A 19769-nucleotide genomic window follows, 5' to 3' on the forward strand; every position below is an offset into this window, starting at 1 on the left:
CACCCACAATCCATTACGTCCACCAGTCACTTCTGTTCATTTTGTCATGGGAATCAGCAAGCCACACTAGCCCACCTGCTCAATGTGTCCTTGGGTTGGAGCACTGTCTTATGGGAACTGGCGATACTCAGATGCAATTCTCCCCACACTTGCATTCTGTCCCACCTCCCCCCCTTTTCTTTGTCAAACAGTGATCAAGTGGAATATAGGTGAAAGTACAAAGCAGTCTTGACAGATGGTCTCCCCAACTATCAAGTGACTGAAATTCAGGCCCTCAACAACCGAGCCTCATTTATGGCAGTTTGCAGTGTCTTGTGAAGACATAGCCATGTTTTACAATGGTTGTGCTGAAAATTGGCATTTATTTCTGGGTTTTGTCAAAATTGTACCCACTGCAAACTGTTGGTTTGCTTAACAACTACGTTACCTGCTTAACAACCACTGCATAAATGATCATAAAATTGGATCATCACATGACCAAATGCATTTTACAACCCTTCACGACTTACGTCTATGATGAGCAGGCTCCATTACAGTCATAATTTGAGAACTATGTTTATTCTGACTCTGAGTTAAAAACTCTTTCTTTTAAATCAAGTCAGATAGATAACTCAATAGAAATGATTTCATAACAAAAAATATATTTCAATCAGAAAGATTACTTGCATTCATGCTGTGGTTGTTACTTCTGGAAAATACATCTTTTGTCCATTCCTATAGGTAAAAGAATGATGCTCTCTTCCATACCATCTTTATAATGGCGCAGGCTCATCGGGTGACATCTGATGGCCCATGCTTCTTTCAGACAAAGACATTCCAATCTGGCTTGTGTCCAGGAAGTCTCTCAATGCCCTTTAGAAACTCTTTCCACTGACACATCAACAAACCCAGCATTTAACCCAATAACTGCCAGATATTCTAACATACTGATACATGCTCACTAGTTAGGGTTACATAGAGCTGTACGAGGTTACATAGAGCTATATGATCCAGAACAATGTTCCTCTTCCATTTGTCGAGAGCATTTTCCTGGGGAGAGCTTTCAATTTCAGATAGGGAGAAAACAGAACTATAAAGTGGGAAAATGTGTTCGGGGTTACATGTTTCTTAAACTTGATCAGATTTCATAAAGATGGAAATAGCTTATAATTTAAAGCTTATATTATAAGTTGCATAACACTTATTTATTAAAATTCTATAAGACCAAAAGAAAATGAGTCACAAGGCAGTTTCAGATGAGACTTTTATTCTGCATTGTTTACCTGGAACATAAATTTTAATGCAAAATCTGCATGTTATCAATCTACTACTTTCCAGCATTTATATTTTTACAAGTAATCCACCAAGAAGCTAAAGATGAAGTAGTGACATTTTGAGGAAGGAAGGAAGGAAGGAAGGAAGGAAGGAAGGAAGGAAGGAAGGAAGGAAGGAAGGAAGGAAGGAAGGAAGGAAGGAAGGAAGGAAGGAAGGAACAAGCTACATCCCTTTCACAAATATAAGAACTAGATGTTCTTAAATGTCTTTGAATTTTTGGATCACATGGAAAGAGATCAATGATTAAAAAGTAGCAACATCATAAATAAAAATGCAGGTTGGAGTTCATTTTGGTTCTTGGCATGGTTTTGATGTTAACTAGGTCTTTCCCTCTCTTGATGGGATCCCAATGGCAATTTGTCTTGATCTTCATCTACATACCATCTCTCAGCTCTCACAGGTAACACAAGAAGATCCTCACTAAAATAGAAAAGAGATTAAACAGAAAGTGAGTGGAGAGTCAGGACAGGTAGTCCTTGATTAACAGGGCTAATTGGGATTGGAAACTCTATCATTAAACAATCCAGACATAAGTAAAAAAAATGCACATGACCACACCATCTGTTATATCTTTCCATATTACCCTATCCTTACAAACTGCAGTCACAACTATTAATTGCCCTTTGTTCTTTAAACTACTCTCCTTGTGTGCAATCCCCAGAAAATAAGGTTGAGAAAAGAAGACACTGACAGGGGGAATCAACTGCCTGTAGCAGGAACAAACATGCTGTTGGAGCTCTACCTGCATTATAACAATAGCATTTATATTTACAGCACTCTCTGAGCAGTTTACAAATGTCAGCATATTCCCCCCAACAATTTGGGTCCTCATTTTACTGACCCTCAGAAGGATGTAAAGTTGAGTCAGTCTTGAGTTGGTCAGGAACAAATTCCTGGCTATGGGCACAGCTTGCCTGCAATACTGCATTCTAACTACTGCACTACCACAAGTCCAATATACTACGGTATACACTATATCTGGAATAGTGCGACTACTATGAAAGATGTCATTTGCTAACTGGTGTGGCATTTGGGGGTCACAAGTCTTGCTTTAAAGCTGTTGTATCACCCTGTCAGTGTCACTCCCTCAACCAGATTTTCTGGAGATTTCATGCTTTCTGTTTGGATCCAAAGAACTGCAGATCCCTATCCTTTATAATGTATGATCTAAATACCTTACTGTACAATATTTCTTTTACACTCTATTAGTATTCACTTTTGTATTCAACACATATTCATTCAGTACCCATTCACTCTTGATCGTATCAGGTTGGAAATATCACTCTTTATCCTACCATGCACATTCAGATATATCGTACTCCCACTTCACTGCCAATTCCTATTTTCATATAACAAAGAGAGCAGAAGCCCACTCTCATTCATAGCCATTCTGGCTTTCTTCAAAAAATATATATAGAATAGAACAGAACAGAATAGCATAGAATCTGGAAGGGACCTTGGAGGTCTTCTAGTTCAGCCCCCTGCTCAAGCAGGAGACCCTATACCATTTCAAACAAATGACTGTCCAGTCTCTTCTTAAAACCCTCCAGTGATGAAGCACCCATAATTTCTGAAAGCAAACTGTTCCACTGATTAATTGTTCTCACTGTTAGGAAGTTTCTCCTTAATTCCAGGTTGTTTCTCTCCTTGATTAGTTTCCATCCATTGTTTCTTATCTTGCCTTCTGGTACTTTGGAAAATAAGTTGACCTCCTTTGTGGCAGCCCCTCAAATACTGGAATACTGCTATCATGTCACTGTACTCCTTTTTTTCTCTAGACTAGCCAAACCCAAATCCTGCAACCGTTCTTCATATCAATTAGTCTCCAGACCTTTAATCATCTTAGTTGCTCTTCTCTGCACTTTTTCCAAAGTCTCAACATCATTTTTGTAGTGTACTGACAAAAACTGGATGCAATATTCCAGGTATGGTCTTATTAAGGTTTTATAAAGTACTGATACTTCACATGATTTTGATTCTATGCCTCTGTTTATACAACCAAGGATTGTATTAGCTTTTTTTGGCTGCTGCCCCACACTGCTGGCTTCCCACTGTTTTTCTACCAGCATCTGTCTTAAAATTTCCCCATTGTTTTTTCATTTAGTAAGCACTCTGTGAAAGTACAGAAATTCACCTGTAGTTTTTTTTAAAAAATCTCTGCTATCCATTATGGGTTTGGTCAATTAAGATTTTCACTTAATGTGTTTTACTAAGAGAGAAACCGATATTAGGGTTATCCCCCTTGGGTGTGTACCTGTGCCACATTTCCTGCTCATAGGAAATACAGTAATGGTTAGTTTAGGCACATTTTGGCCAGAATACCACATGAGGAGCTAAAATTATTGCAAGTCTGCTATGTGTACTTGACAGCCCATATACTGTTGGACCATCACACACCCCAAGAGATATATGCAGTGTACTGACATATAGTCGGGACACATAGAACATTTCTATAGAATGTGTTGGGTTATTTTAATATGGGTGAAAAAATGCATACCCAAGTAGAAAAAGGACAATTATATCTCTGTTCGAAACTGCAGTGTAGTTCCTTTCATTTGCATCTTGTAATTCTCATCAAAACGCTCATTTTGTGCCACTGTGAATTGGTTCTTCCAGTCACCAGCAACTCCTAAATTGAAGGGAAAATAATAGCCAACATTAGTTTCCTTGGTGTTCTCTGAGCCTGGTGGTTGCTTGCAGACATTTCATTACCCAAATAGGTAACATTTTATATGTCATTATTTTGCAAGAGAAGACAATATATGCAGCTCAAGGTTGAACTATGGAGTCCTTGGTGTTCTCTAAGCTTGGTTGTTCGCTTACAGATATTTCATTACCCAATTAGGTAACATATATTATTTTCTAATTGGACCATAAGAAAGGCTGAGCGCCAAAGAATTGAGGCCTTTGAACTATGGTGCTGGAGAAGACTCCTGCGAGTCCCTTGGACTGCAAGGCGTTCAAACCGGTCAGTCCTAGAAGAGATCTACCCTGACTGCTCTTTAGAAGGCCAGATCCTGAAGTTGAAACTCAAATACTTTGGCCACCTAATGAGAAGGAAGGACTCACTGGAGAAGGGCCTAATGCTGGGAAAGATTGAGGGCAATAGAAGAAGGGGACGACAGAGAATGAGATGGCTGGATGGAGTCACTGAAGCAGTAGGTGAGAACTTAAATGGACTCCAGAAGATGGTAGAGGACAGGAAGACCTGGAGGAACGTTGTCCATGGGGTCGCGATGGGTCGGACACGACTTCGCAATTAACAACAACAACAACAAAAATTATTTTCTATTGCAGCATAACTTTACTTAAAACTAGGTAAGGTAGAGTTGAATCCCAGCATGGGATGCATACACAGTAAAGCATTTGTTGGATCTCAAAAAGGCCATGCCCACATGAAATAACTCATCTCTTGAATCGTTGGTAGTCTCTCATGAACTTTGGGATGGTTTTATAGGTTTGCATGAGATTTTTGATGAACCCTTTTGAGACAGTTGCAGATCTCTATCTGCATTTAAAGTATACCTGGGGGATTTTTTGATTATATGATCACCCATATTACCAGGAAAAGTTGATAATTTCTGAGTTACAGGTGTATTTAATCATTGCCTAAAATGTGTAATATATGATGGCTGGAAAAGTAATAAGAATTTTTCTTCTCTCTCATCTACTCTTTCTGTCTCCTTTGTAGTCAAGGCCACTTCCTTGGACACAGCTGGAGTTGGGGTAAGGCTTGTTTCTCCAATTCAGTCCTTTCTTTTTTGCCTCTAACCTGAAAGGTAGACTCTAAAGTGCTAAGTCAGAGTTCTCCAACCAGCGGAGAAGGGGGGGACGGGATGGTTCTGCACGAGTAGCTGACAAGCATGCGCACTTGCGCACACACAGCTCCATTTGTGTGAGCGGTGGGCATGTGTGTCTGCTGCTTGCGCAAATGGAGTGTGCATGTATGGGCTCACCTGCTGCTGGAGCAAGTGGGGAATGTGTGCATGCACATATGTGCTCACCTGCCACTTCTATAGCCTGGTTCCAAATGCAGCCCTGGGGTTGGGGACCCCTGCTCTAAGTACTCAACATACGGCAACATTGAGTCTAACATTTCTGTTCTTCAGTGAATTTTGCCCCATTTTATGACCTTTATGACCTTTCTTGCCACAGCTGTTAAGCGAATGTCAGCAGTTGTTAAATTAACAACACAGTTGTTAAATGAATCTGGCTTCCCCATTGACTTTGCTTGTCAGAAGGTCACAAAAGGGGATCACGTGACCCCGGCACACAGCAATCATCATAAATGTGTCAATTGCCAAGGGTCTGAATATTGATCACATTATCATGGAGGTATGCTGCAATGATTGTAAGTGTAAGTGTAAGAAAAACCCAGTCAGTCTTGTTTTTCAGTGCCATTATAACTTCAAATGGTCATTAAATGAACTTTTGTAAGTCGAGGACTACCTGGGTGCTCCCTACTTTCCAGTGATGTAGTGGGGACTATTGTAGGAGTAAAATAAGTTCTGTTTTGTTGAGAGGCTTCCAAATAGAAGGCTCCTAAAAATGCTTCTCAAAGAACATGGAGTGCTTGTTGTGTGTTTCTTTTCTTCCAGAATCTATTTTCTCTAGAGAGAAAAATTAGGGAGAAAATGGGCAGAGGGAAATGGAAGACTAATGTACAACACACTGTACATTTGGAAGAATAGGGAAGCATGCATGAGACATCTATCAGCCTTACCAGGTACACCAGATAGAAATATGACCAGATAAGCTAATTCAATTATATTGTAAAGCTATATTAAAAGAATCTTGCAAGTCTGAAAGTACAATTCTCCTGCCATCTCATTTACAGCCTGAGAAACTAGTGAGGGTTCCTTCTAAGCCTCTTTCTTCCTCCCACTCTCCATCTGCAGGCTATGCTGTCTCTTATTTCAACATTCCCTTGATAGCATTCCTTTGTCCCGTTTCCCAAGATCTACCCCACATGCCATTACGTAATCTCAGTTTCTCAAGCCATATTTTCTTCATGTGGATTAGGATTGTCAGACCTCAAGATCTAACTTGCCTGTTTCCTACTTGAGATTTTGGTAGAAGCACTGAAATCCCAAGGAAAAGGATAAAAAATAAGAGAGCCATTTAGTACTTCAAGAGCCCAGCTAGAACCTTCTCTGACAATGACACATGTTAGTCTTCCCTAAGCCCTTGCATTGCATTATCAACCATGGTCATTCTTTCTGGAAAGTCTTGGAGTTGAATCCCATACATCTATAGATGCCCAGCTTGGTTGTATATGTACCATCACAAAGAACAGCCTATTTGCCTACAACAATAATATTACATCCCCATGGTACAATTATTGTTGATCTCTAACCCTGCAGTAACCTCCCCATCACATCACAAGCCACTCACTGATGATTCACACCTGACCCATCACAAGACCCTCCTTGACACATTCACACCTGAATCCCTTCTAAACAGAACAACACTGACACTGACATCTCCTAAACTCTGCTGAAGATGTTACCTAGCCTAGTAACGAAACATTCAGAAACCAACCCACAAGCTTGGAGAACGAACCTCCACCCTCATCCTACACTCGAGCGTCAGATATTCACCACTATTGCACATCTCATTTTCTCTCAAGTACTTCAAGCTCTTATTAGGAGTAGAAAGATTGACTTCAAATTCTATAATCCCTGACCAGCAGAGCTAGTACAGGTAGTCCTCGACTTAAGACCACAACTGAGCCCAAAATTTCCATTGCTAAGTGAGACGTAGGTTAAGTGAGTTTTTTTACCATTTTATGACCTTTCGTGCCAGGGTTGTTAAGTGAATCATTGCAGGTGTTAAGTTAGTCACATGATTGTTCAGTGAATCTGGCTTCCCCATTGACTTTGCTCGTCAGAAGGTCGCAAAAGGTGCTCACGTGGTCCTGGGACACTGCAATTGTCATAAATATGAGTCAGTTGCCAATTGTCTGAATGTTGATCCCATGACCATGGGGATGCTGCAATGGTCATGAGTGTGAAAAATGGTCATAAGGCACTTTTCTCAGTGTTGTCATCTTCGAACTGTCATTAAACGAACTATTGTAAGGACTACCTGTAATCCGGATGGCTGCAAAATCTAAAACATTTGGAGCATGTCAGGGTCAATAAGGCAGCTCTACTTTTTTAGCCCTTTATGCGGATTATAAATATAACTCGCCCTCCATTCAATCCCAGTTTGGTTATTTGATAGGCTCACCTTTTCTCATGAAAGGAGAGATGGTGTGATCCATAACTGAAGTGGGAATGCTTTTGTAATTAGCCATTTGGTTCTGGCTCATCTCTTTAAAGGAGGTGTGGTGTGCAATCTTCTTGACTAAGTTTTTATCAACTGGCCTCTCTAGGAATTCCATTACCTTCTGAATCTCCCGTTCTGGATCCTATGTACAAAGCAACAATCAACAATCAAGCATTGAAAGTCAGGAATTTTGGATTAGGAAGAATGCTGTGGTATATTGTGTTATATTAAATAAAATAAATTAAAATAAGCTATCCTTTGCAATTTCACAGCTATTACCTATCTGCTGTCTAGTTATAATCCAGGCAAGAATGCTTCTTATTTCCTTATGATGTTTTGCAGTTATATACATGTGCACACAATTTTTAGCCATGAGTTTCCATTATCAGCCAGTATTATCTAATGCCATGTATGGCTAACCAAATTTTAGTCTGGAAGCAAAACCAAGCTCTCCTGAGGAGATGATTAGCATGGAGAAAATGAGAAGAGAGATGGGTATAACTGTCTTCTATTCAGCTTTGGGATGGTTCTGATTTAGATAAAGAAGGCCTATTGAAATTAGTGAAATAAGCCATGGCTCTTAGTTTCTGTGGGTCAATTCTCAGGCATGTCTAAATGTAGCTCCAGTTCCAGGCCTATCAGATATATACAGATATATAATTAGGAAAAGAACCTGAGAAATGTCTTGCTGGACAAACACAAAGAGAGTAAGTATATGGAAATAAAAGAAAACAAGTTTGAATAGATGGGAACAGTTTTGACCTCTTCATCTCCTACTTGTAGTTTTCAGGAGTATCTAATTATAATCAGAATGCTACAATAAGGGATCTGTTTGAGGAATTGGGAATTTTTGGCCCTGGAGATGCTACAAAAGTCCCACCCTACTCCTCCCTATTGGCCATGTAGAACATGTAGAACAGGAGATCTATGCCCCATTCCTAACTCTTAATGTGGGGAAGTGAAAATTAGAGTAGTAGAGAATGTTAATAAAAGGAGCAGAAAGAATCTTGCCTCTTTCATGTCTTCATAGAAGAGGTACAGAATCCTGTATTTCTTCGTGATGTCCCACCAATCTTTGACATGATCATACCAGGATCCAAAAGACACTGAGAAGAGAAACAGAATGCTTTGAATGATGGGAACTTTAGTGCAACACGGAGAAAGCTACAGTTTCCTTACTACTTATTTTGGTTTGGTCATCAGGAGTATGAAACAGGACTAGAAACTCTAATAGAAGTTGATAGTCAAACTGAAGAACCATATATTTACATGGACATATCTACCCACTCAAACAGAAAGGGTAACAAGAAGAAGGCCTGATCTGATCTTCCCATTTATAGAATTTCTGTGAAACATCTCACTAATTCCAAGAACTTCTACAAGGCTTAAGAGGCTTCCCCCAAAATGGTGCCCAGCCACCCCATTGCTTTGCTAGCTGGAGGTAACAGGATCAGTCTCATATTTTGAAGTTACCATATCAAGAAGGGCTAACATCAAGCTCAATACTTGGAAGGGTTTATTATCCACTTACCACTCCCGTCCATAAACTTCTCCAGAAATTCCTCCCAAGTTCCAGGGTTTGGGTGCACTTTTGCCATTTGGTAGAAGTAATAGTATGAGACAGCCACATCTTTGGCATTTCTGGCCACATAGATAATCTGTTGAGTGACAAACAAGAAACTTAATTAAGCCGATGATGTATTTCATTTCTGAAGTCATGATGTGTAATGATTTGTGGAAAATCTTTATCCAATATGTTCTTGCATTCAATTGACCAGTTCTTCATGCATTAATGGTCACATTTTTTTCTCACCTTGCAATTCTTTTCCAAGAGGGATTTGGGGAGCATTTGGACAGGAAGGTGGGTTTTAATTAGACATGGACGGGGTACTTCCTTGAGCAGCTCAATGCCTGGAAGGGGAAAAAGAATAATTGAAGAGACTTCTCCCATACTCCCTTCCCTTTCCATTAGCCTATCCATACCAGATACATTCTGGCAAATTTGCTTGCAGATTTCTCAACTAACATTAGGAAAAGTTATGGAGATGTCTGCAGGCAAATCTACCATATTATATGGTTATCTTCACAGATATATATGGTATCTTCACAGTTGGCATTTCTATTCCAATGTCAGGTGCAAAAGACCAGGGCCACATGTGAAGTTCCAATTAAACTGATTTATTACTCATACCTATGCAAAGGAATCTACTCAAGTAACAGTTAGCACTATAATGGCACTAGATAAAGGTCCACAAAAGGTTAGACTTAATCTATTTGTGGCTATGCAGAAACTGTAAGCTGATACCTCTATTACAAGGCTTTTCAACCAGTGGTACAGGTACCACATGTGGTACATTGGCATCTGGCAGGTGGTACGTGACCATCTTAGAAAAGTGGTAGTGGGGGAGGGGAATGAGCTGAACCGGTGGCAGCACTTCACAAGCCTAAGCAAGAGATGGCTGGAGCTGCAGGGCTGTCAGAGCTCAGCAGAATCACCAGGATCAGTGTCGCTTTCCAGCTGATCGGCGCTTCTTCGGGGCTGTCAGGGCTCAGCGGAAGCACCAGGATCAGTGCCACTTTCCAGCTGATCTGTCTTCTTTGGGGCTGTCAGGGCCCAGTGGAAGTGCCAGGATCAGCGCCAGGTTCCGGCTGGAGCTTGGTGCTGATCCTGGCACTTCTGCTGATCCCAGAAGAAGTGCCGATCAGCTGGAATGTTGCAGCCTCTCCAGGGTCTTGAGATTTATATTCAGATGCTTGGCAACTGATTCATATTTATGACGGCCACAGTATCCCAGAGTCATGTGAACTGACCAAAACTTGCTGCAACCACCCAGCAGACGGGGGGAATAAAAACCAAACATCCCCCACCCCACCCCCGCTGCCAATCCTCAACAGAAATGCTTGCAACAATGAAAACCTCAGACAGGAGGAAGAGTGCAGCCGGATGGGCAGGCAGGTGTCTTGCTCGGCTATGGTTTGGGGGGCACTTTTTCAGTGCCATTGTAACTTCAAACAGTCACTAAGTGAACCGTTGTAAGTCGAGGACTACCTGTACTTCATCACTTTTTTCCTTTTTTTTTTTGGTCATCAAGTTTTTGACACCTTGCTAGGTGACTGGTGGTACTCAGATGTTGCCATATCATAAAAGTGGTACAATGGGTGAAAAGGTTGAAAAGCCCTGCTCTATTGAGTCTGCCCCCAGGTTCTCCATTCCTTCCCCCACATTCACCACATAGACTGGACTTCTACCTCCATCCCTCTCCTCCCAAACTGCTGTCTGGAAAGGAAGACATCTAGGATGTTTTACCTGTAGGGACATCAGGTACAGCAAATTCCAAGAAAGGGACTCGCATGTAGATGGGTTGAACTCTGCATTTTTCCACACTGCCTTCTTTGTAGATCATGTCTACAATCTCACTGATCCAGGTGGTACCTGAAAGAGCACAAGAAGGTTGGATATGCTGAACCAATATCATATTACATGAAGAAAACAAGTTAGTGCCTAAAACAAAACTTGATTCTTCTTGCTAGTTGCTACAAGTATACAATGGCTATAGAAAGTCTACACACACACCTTTCTAATGCCAGGTTTTTGAGATGTAAAAAAAATCAGACTAAGATAAATCAATTCAGAAGTTTTCCATCTTTAATATAATACATAAGCTGTACAATTCAATTGAAAAACAAGCTGAAATCTTTCAGGGGAAAAAATAAATAAAAACTTAGAATAATGTGGCTGTATAAGTGTTCAAACCCTCTTATGAGTAAGGATGTGGTTATGTTCAGAATTAACCAATCATATTCAAACTATGTCAAATAGTAGTCAGTACAAATCTGCCATCAATTAAAGTGACTCTGATCAAGCCCATATGTGCTGAAATATGCTCAGTGCCTTTTACAGCAAAAGCTAAGGTCTGCAAAGAGCCTTTAAAGCATTAAAAAGATCTAATTGTTGGAAGGTATCAGTCAGGACTAGAGTACAAAATTTTTTCCAAAGCATTGGATAAACTATGGAACATAGTGCACTGGAATTTTTTTGTACAAAACAAAATGAAGACAGTCATCAGCAAGTGGAAAAAATGGCACAACAGTGACATTACTAAGAACTGGATGCCTCTCCAAATTGATGAAAAATTAAGAAGAAAACTGGTTCAAGAGGCTGCTAAGAGGCCTACAACAAGGAACTTGCAGGAAGTATGGCAAGTATTGGTTATGTACTACTTGTGACAAAGATCTCCCATATTCTTCATATGTCTGGGCTGGGGGTAGGGTGGCAAGACAGAAGGAAAACATCCAAGCCTTCGTACATTTTGTAGAAATGAACATCAAGTCTGACAAAAGCATGTCGGAAAATATGTTATGGTCTGATGAGACCAAGATAGAACTTTTGGTTATACTGTAATTCCAAAAAGTATGGTTGGTGCAAAGATAACACTGTGCATCATCAGAAATACACCATACCCACAGTGATGCATGGTGGTGGCAGCGTTATGCTTTGGGATTGCTTTTCTTCAGCTGAAATTGGAGCTTTAATCAAGGTGCAGGAAATTATGAATGGTTCCAAATATCGGTCAGTTTTGGCACTTAACCTTCAGACCTCTGCTAAAATGCAAAAAATGAAAAGGAATTTCATCTTTCAGTATGACATACCATACCTTCAAATCAACAAAATAGCTTCACCAGGAGAAGCTCAAAATTTTGGAATGGCCCAGACTGGAATCCAATTGAAAATCTGTGAAGTGACCTGAAGAGAGCTGTACACAGGAAATGCCCCCACAATCTTTTTTATTATTATTATTATTATTATTATTATTATTATTATTACTTTTATTCATTTATAACATAAAATGTGAAAATTTTATAAAAGTAAATAGTAGGGGACAACAGTAGAGAAAGGGAAAACAAAACAAGTGTGAAGAAAGGGAGGGGAAGAAACAAAAGTCATTGAAAACAAAAAGCAAGAAAGATCATAAAATGGAGCACTTGCTAAACAATTGTCTTGCTTAGCAACGGAAATTTTGGGCTCCATTATGTTCATTAGTTGAGGACTATCTGTATGTTATATTAAAGGTAGTAAAACTTACAAAGTGATTTATCTTGGTCTGATTTTTTTATATCTTAAAACCTGGCATTTTAACAGGGGTGCATAGACTTTCTATATCCACTTTATTTCCTGAGGGTGTTTTTCCACTCAACACTTCATTCTTGAATTGTCATAAAATTATATTGGGACAAAGTTTTCTGTTCCAAGTGCCAGTCAGGAGTGGCAGAATATCCCTATCCATCTAAGATGGCCCCTAAATGCTTCTCTAATCCTGCCCTTTAGTGATCACCAAACTTCACTTCCAGTGTTACAAGTGGAGAAGTAAAATACATTTTTTGCTACCACAGGTTAACCTGACTCTCTTCTTACAAATCTGTTATGTTTGCAAATGAGATGAAACAAAAGCAATAGAGGATAGAGATTGGTCACCAGGCAGAGCAAACTTCACGCTGATTCAGTTTTCTTCCAAGTCAAGGATGGCAGATAGGAGTTCAGTTCAACAGAAAGAAAAGAGTTTATTATTGTCAGGCTCAAGCCTAAAGACCACCATGTGAAATCCAATTGGGTCCAATCCTGTATTTGCTTACAGCTAATGGGCAGAATCTTGTCAAACTAAAGCAATAACTTTCTAACTTACTATATCTATCCTGAAAAATTTTAGTGTGTGGCTATCCTGAACATCTTCCCCCCATCCTAATCCATTTTGGGACTGAATAACAGAATAATGAAATAACAGAATGGAAAAGGACCTTGGAGATCTTGTAGTCCAATCTCTTGCTCAGGCAGGAGACCCCATACCATTCTAGACAAGTGGCTATCCAGTCTCTTCTTAAAAGCCTCCAGTAATGAAGGCAAGCTGTTCCACTGGTTGATTGTTCTCACTGTTAGGAAGTTTCTTCTTAATTCTAGGTTGCTTCTCTTCTTGATTAATTTCCGTCCATTGTTTCTTGTCTTCTAGCACTTTCTGGTGCCTTCTTTGTGGCAGCCCCTCAAATATTGAAACACTGCTATCATGTCACTCCTAGAGAGGCCCAGAAAAGCCCAGATTAAGAGCCTGTGCAGTCTCTTAATCTGGGTCTTTGTCTGGGAAAGCTCTGCTTTACCAAAATGCATATCCATTGATTCTCCATGTGCACATTCTATCTTTCACCTTCAAAACTAGAGCTTGCCCTACTCCAGTTTTGTGAGGTGGAAGACCGAATATTCAGATTGCCTCATTTTAAATAATGATAAAATTTATTTCCACATTCCAATTCATGACATATTAAGATAACAAGTGTATCTCATTTAATGTTTGAGGAAAAGTGTTATTGGTTTAATCGGCCAGTTTAACATATTAGGAAAGTTTTTATCAGTTTAAACAAATTATTACAGTTATGTTTAAAACTGGCTGTTCCACTTTGCATCTGTCCTTAGTACAGCTAGAGTAATCTTGGCTGCTTGTTCTCCCAAATTCTGGCCTGAGCAGAAGAAAAATCTAAAACCTAAGATTTTCCTTGGGGCAAAGAAGGGATGATGTTGATAAAGCTGGGGAAATATCCTAATGAGTTTCCTGAGTTGTAAAGAAAGTGACCTATAAAAGTGCCAACAATGACAGAATGAAAATGGAAAATGAAAAATGCCTTTGGAAAATATATTTTTCAGTGAAGAATTGAAGCTAGGGAAGAGAACAGGTGGCTGGATCATCCCTCTAGGACAGGGGTAGTCCTTAGCTGGCTCAGGAATTCTGGGAGTTGAAGTCCACGAGTCATAAAAGAGCCAAGGTTGACTACCCCTGCTCTAGGACTATCTGCTTCTCTGGACAGTCATGAGCAGAAGCAGCTTTCCTCCTATTAGAAATGTGATTTTTATGCCCCATGCACAGGAAAGAAACTTAGAAGGGGGGATGGACAAACAGGCAGTGTTAGAATGCATATTAAACACTCAGTTCTCCCTCATACACACCATTTAAAAGGGCAGCCTCCAATAGCTAACAACAGCCTATCAAATGAAACATTTCACTCACTTTTCTTATCAAATGAGAGTTCTGCTAATAAATATTTGGCAGTTATCCAGAGGTGTTTTGCTATGCAGTCTTGCCTGCAATTTCATGCTGATTGTGTCTCTTTTATAAGGTGACCAACTTTTTTACAATGAAAAGGAGTACACAAATAAATTGAAGAAAAAATATTGTAAATAAAATTGCGCTCAGCAGCAATTCCTATTGGCTTTCGAAAGCCAACAGGGGGAGTAGCACAGCTCATGCAAAAGTTGAAAAAAAAACATTAAAAAAGGTGTTGAAACGCCATTCTGAGCGTTCTATGAGAAAAAAAAAGCCCTGCAGATTAGTCTTCAAATATCGAAAAGGAGGACATGTAGGAGGACACTTTTCGAGGGAGGACATAACTCACAAAAGGAGGACGATTGGTCACCTTATCTTTTAGCAAAAATGTATTTTAAGTGACAGATGAAATTACCTTCATAATATATCATAAAATAGTTTTGTTTTATATTAAATTGCAGGTTGGCTATGTTGAATGCACTTTGATCTGATTAACAGTAAACGAGGCCAAGGAGATTTAAAATTCAAGAATTAAAAGATAAAAAACATTAACAAGAAAATTGGACTCTGGCTTATGCATATTTGCAGATGAGGTTTTCAATGTGAAATTTAATTGTTCCATTTCTGAACTTTCACTGAGAATATGTGCCTATGGACAGTCTCCTTTTTTATCTAACATTCTTCGTATCACTTTTCTTTGCAAAATAAACTAGGAAAAACAGAAAGTTGGAACAGCATCCATTTATTATACTACAGTGTAGTGATGAATCTTTTCAAGCAACATGGATATGTCTTCTTGTAAAATCTAACGCTTAGCAAACTGTTAAGAGTTTGCTATAATTCAGGAAACAAGACAGAATATGTTTTTACAAAAAAGAAAATTAGTAGAAAGAAAAATATCTTCATGATGCAAAATTACGGGCAATAAATCATTAGGATAAAGATCAGATGTAACATAAGGAGATAGTTCTTTATTCAGGCATATATAAACAGCCTCTCAAAGAAAAAGTTGCTTTCCAGCTGCCTGGCATGTATTATCTTGTGTGTTAATAGAACAAAGGGAAAGTAGAGAGTTAGAAATTTTCCACACATGAATGCCCAGAATTTCTATTCTCCGTTTATGAAAATGCAGCCAAAGGCATCACTTACCAGACTTGGGGTACGTAGAAATCAGTAAATCATCTGGATGTGCTTGAAATCTTTCCACTTCATCGTAGACTTCTGCAAAATATTTTATCATGGGGATCCCCTTAACAGGGACCAATGGAGGCCGCGCCTCTTCTTGTTCTGGCTTCATTTTGGCTGTAAAGGGATTAAAGGGGAGGATGGCAAGGGAAGGAAACACAACTCTTTTTGCCCAGAGTCAAGAGATTTGCAACCCAACCCAGCAGCTATCCTGGATTCAGAATCTAATGAGAGTGGCAGCTGATAGTAGCACCCCCAAATGTTTGAGAACATCTGACATATAAAGATAGTCCTGTCACCCTGGACACAGGATTGAAAAGTCAGCTGGAGGAGATAGATAGTGGGGAAGACATGGAGAAGGAATAGAAAAAAAAGAAAGCACACCTCTAACCTTGTTGTCCAAATATGCCATATTTTTAAATGTTTTCCTTAGAAACTACTAGTTTGGCATCTATTTACCCTTAACAGAGTCATGGAAGATGTGAAAAAAATTGTTCAAGAGATAATCAAAGCAGCTTTACTCTTCACATGCTTGTCCCTCCTTTAAAAGAAAACAACAATACTCATCAATTTGTATCCACAGATATTGGGTCTTAAGGCAGCCCCTTCACAAGGAATCCACAAGTCCTGGTTCAAAACTTTTTACATAACCCATATTCCTCCTTCCTTTTGCAAAATGCAGCTAAGCAGGAAGCGTCTCAGCTGTCTGGAATACTTACCCTGGTTTGGATGGAGCTGTCTGGCCTCCTGGTGGGTTCTGGCTTGGGAACTGGAGCAGAAGCAAATAAGTGGAGCAGCAGAGAAGCTTTAGCCTGTACTGATTGTTGAGTATTTAAGAGGAATGGAATTCAATCTTTCTGTTCCAGCCAAATAGGGAGGGCCTTGCCTTGTGAAATACATGTTTTGCAATGCTTGGCACAATCTTTGATATCGGGTTGGGTAGTAATCAAACTCTTTTTTTAAAAAAAGTTGCTGGCATTTAAACTTGTCTGAACTTATTTTTCCTCTCAAAGATATGCCATTAATACCGGCTTTGTAAAGTTTTAAATTATATACTATCCTGATTAAGTCCAGCTCAGTCTTCTAAACCCCCTCTTCCCTTTACCTAGGAGGAAGACACTCCCCTGCATTCCTGCCTTCAAGCAATGTTTTCTGGACCTTGATTAACAAAGCAGTTTATTTAAGTAACTTGCTCAAAACCCCAAATGTCATCATTATGATTTTGTAGATTTGGATTTGCAACTTTGCATAGAAAAAGTACATCACACAATCAGAAGCTTAGATGCTTATTACTTAATTATTGGAGGGCAATTATTTATCAGTATATTGGAAGGCAGAACTCTAGCATTAAAATGAAATCGTTTTCTTTGATGAATTTTGACTGGAATTCAGATTTGGTTCTTGGTCCCATATATAGTCCACTTCCATTGATTTTTTTTTTTTCTAAATTTCAAAGAAAGGACTTAGAGAAGTGAAGGCAAGTACTTGGATTTACTCCTATCGAGCATAGCCAGACACTCAAAGGCTAAGACAATCTTAGGAAAACATTAACTTTTTTGACTTTCTTTGATACATGCATTGAATAAACCTGTTCAACCTGTATATTAATAAACAACTAGCTGTTCCAAGAACACCACAGGTCCCTGAATCTTCTTGTTAGTAGAAAATTGTTCTGGTATCTAAAATATTGGAATATTGTCGTCACGGTAAGAACACTTTTTATTGCAGGATTTATATTGTAAAATTAGGTACTATTAATTTGTATTATTTAACTACAGATATACCTTAGAAATATTGGAGTTCAGTTCCAGACCACCATGATAAAGTAAATAATGCAGATAAGTGAGTCACATTTTTTTTTTGTTTCCCAATGAATTATTTTTTCTCCCAGTACATATAACCGGTATATTTATATCACACTGTAGTCTATTAAGAATGCAATAGCATTTTGTGTAAAAAAAAAACAACCCAATGTACAGTACATACCTTAATTAAAACTACTTTATTGCTAAAAAGGCTAAACATCATCTGAGCCTTCAGTGAGTGATAACCTTTTTGCTGATGGAAGGTCTTGTAAAAAACACAATATTTGCAAAGCACAATAAAATGAGCTATTATATGGCTAACCTATAAAAAAGAAACATGGAGTTGGGTCACATAGTCATAGTATGTTTAAACTTTAACCAAATAGCCAAATGTAAGAGGTGGGGAGATTCACTCACAAACTTTTTGGAGGGTACCGGACCCATAGAATCCCTTTACAGGTAGTTCTCAACTTATGACTACAATTCAGCTCAAAATGTCTGTTGTTGAGTGAGATAGTTGTTAAGTGAATCACCGCAATTGTGACTGCAGTTGTTAAGTTAGTAATGCAATTGTTAAGTGAATCTGGCTTCCCCATTAACTTTGCTTATCAGGAAGTTACAAAAGGTGATCACAAGACCCCAGGATACCGCAATCACTTTATAAATACATGCCAGTTGCCAAGTGTCCGAATTTTGATCACATGACCATGGGGATGCTGCTACGGTCGTAAGTGTGAACAACTGTCATAAGTCATTTTTTTTCAGCTCCATTGTAACTTCAAAATATCACTAAATGAATAGTTGTAAATTGAGGACTGCCTGTATCTTATTTTGATGGTAATTAAAGTGCAATGACAAAAAGCAGTCGTCTGGAAAGGAAAAAAAGCAGGGAGAGAATGACAAATAAGACAAAAATCCATTATATTGGCTACCAGGATGCAGTACATAATCAGTTTCAACATATTTGGCACTCTTCGAAACAGACAAAATAAAATCTTATGCGCACAACCAAATCAAGCTTGAAGATTTTAGTAGGATTTCATTTTACAGTAATGGGATAATACGGCACTGCGTCTTAGGATTAAACATTATGGATAAACACTATGGTTATATTTACTCTGTTTAAACTAACAGTATAAAAAGAATTGCTTCCATGAGCAGAAAACTGTTCTTTTGGTTTACACTACTCGGCATGTATGGCCATGTTTCCTTCAAAAATTATTTGAAAGGAGGGCTTTTGACTTCACCAGGATAATAACTGCTCTGCATCAAAGCAATCACTTTCTTCTGGTTTCTTTAAAAGCTATATTCGCTCCTCCAATGAAAGGCAAAGAGATTCTGTGTTTGAGTATTTCCAAGATCTTACTTACTTTTTCTTAATCATATTCAAAGCTTTCAAATGTCTTCTTGGAGCTATAGATTGGCCTAATCTGTGTTTGGGAGGGAATAACTGGGGCTTGAAGATAGAAAGCTAAAGATCCTGGAAATAAGATTCTTGGCTTTGGTCTCCACAAATAAATTATATATTTTAAAAGATCAAGGACGGTATTGTATCCTGGTTTTACCTTTAAAGCATAAATTAGGAGACACCTAAGCCTATAAACTGAGAATAGTTTGTGGAAAATGTCCTTACTGGGTAAATAGATACTTGAACTGGAAATTAAGGGGCAAAAATGGTTGCATCCATGTTTGTTCTATAGAAAAAGTAGAGAATTCCATTCCAGCCTCACTTTCCTAAACAGGCAGGAGACATGCCTGGAGAGTTGCTGGTGTGAAAATATCTGCAAAGCATAACCATAATTAACTGTCAGAAATGGTGATCTCCAAATGCATTGGACCAAGGAATTCTGAAATTTTCAGCCAGTTTGGTTGCCTTTCTGGTTGACGGTCCTGGGTATTGGCTTTCCATATAGTGTATGTGCTGCAAAATTCTGGGTGACCCCTGGACATATTCAATATGTGTGCATAAAAGTTGTAAAATGAAATATTTCTCAGCTCACTGTATTCATTAAGTATCCTTTTTAAAGTGACTCAGATGGTATTAAGTAAAGATCTGACAGAACATTTGCTGAGTCACAGTAAGAAATGTCTAGGTCAGCGGTAGGCAAAC

The 19769-nt window shown here is 38.9% G+C and overlaps 1 protein-coding gene across 2 annotated transcripts; it reads right to left on the reverse strand.

Annotated features, from left to right (window-relative positions):
- Nucleotides 1-1225: 1225 nt before the first annotated feature.
- SULT1A2 (sulfotransferase family 1A member 2) lies at nucleotides 1226-16730 on the reverse strand. 2 transcript variants are annotated; one of them, XM_039345807.1, is made up of 9 exons: nucleotides 16574-16730; nucleotides 15819-15971; nucleotides 10892-11017; nucleotides 9398-9495; nucleotides 9116-9242; nucleotides 8596-8690; nucleotides 7546-7726; nucleotides 3812-3943; nucleotides 1226-1734 (listed from the first exon to the last, which is right to left on the reverse strand). In XM_039345807.1, the coding sequence occupies exons 2-8, from the start codon at nucleotides 15964-15966 to the stop codon at nucleotides 3831-3833; spliced, it is 888 nt and encodes a 295-aa protein (XP_039201741.1). In that variant the 5' UTR covers nucleotides 15967-15971; nucleotides 16574-16730; the 3' UTR covers nucleotides 1226-1734; nucleotides 3812-3830. The 2 variants fall into 2 exon arrangements, with proteins under 2 accessions (XP_039201741.1, XP_039201742.1); XM_039345808.1 differs by having other exon boundaries at nucleotides 15819-15890; nucleotides 16574-16684.
- Between the last annotated feature and the right edge of the window lie 3039 nt (nucleotides 16731-19769).

This window comes from Crotalus tigris, unplaced genomic scaffold (assembly GCF_016545835.1).
Source record: "Crotalus tigris isolate CLP2741 ecotype Arizona unplaced genomic scaffold, ASM1654583v1 scf7180000017977.1317863, whole genome shotgun sequence".
In the NCBI taxonomy this organism is placed as follows: Eukaryota; Metazoa; Chordata; class Lepidosauria; order Squamata; family Viperidae; genus Crotalus; species Crotalus tigris.

Excerpts from the sequence above, each read along its gene's own strand:
- SULT1A2 (XM_039345807.1), bottom strand. The coding sequence starts at position 15,966 with ATGAAGCCAGAACAAGAAGAGGCGCGGCCTCCATTGGTCCCTGTTAAG. Across the intron at positions 7,727-8,595 it reads TCTATGAAGACATGAAAGAG|GATCCAGAACGGGAGATTCA; the intron begins GCAAGATTCTTT and ends CTTTGTACATAG. Across the intron at positions 3,944-7,545 it reads CTCTCCTTTCATGAGAAAAG|GAGTTGCTGGTGACTGGAAG; the intron begins GTGAGCCTATCA and ends CCTTCAATTTAG.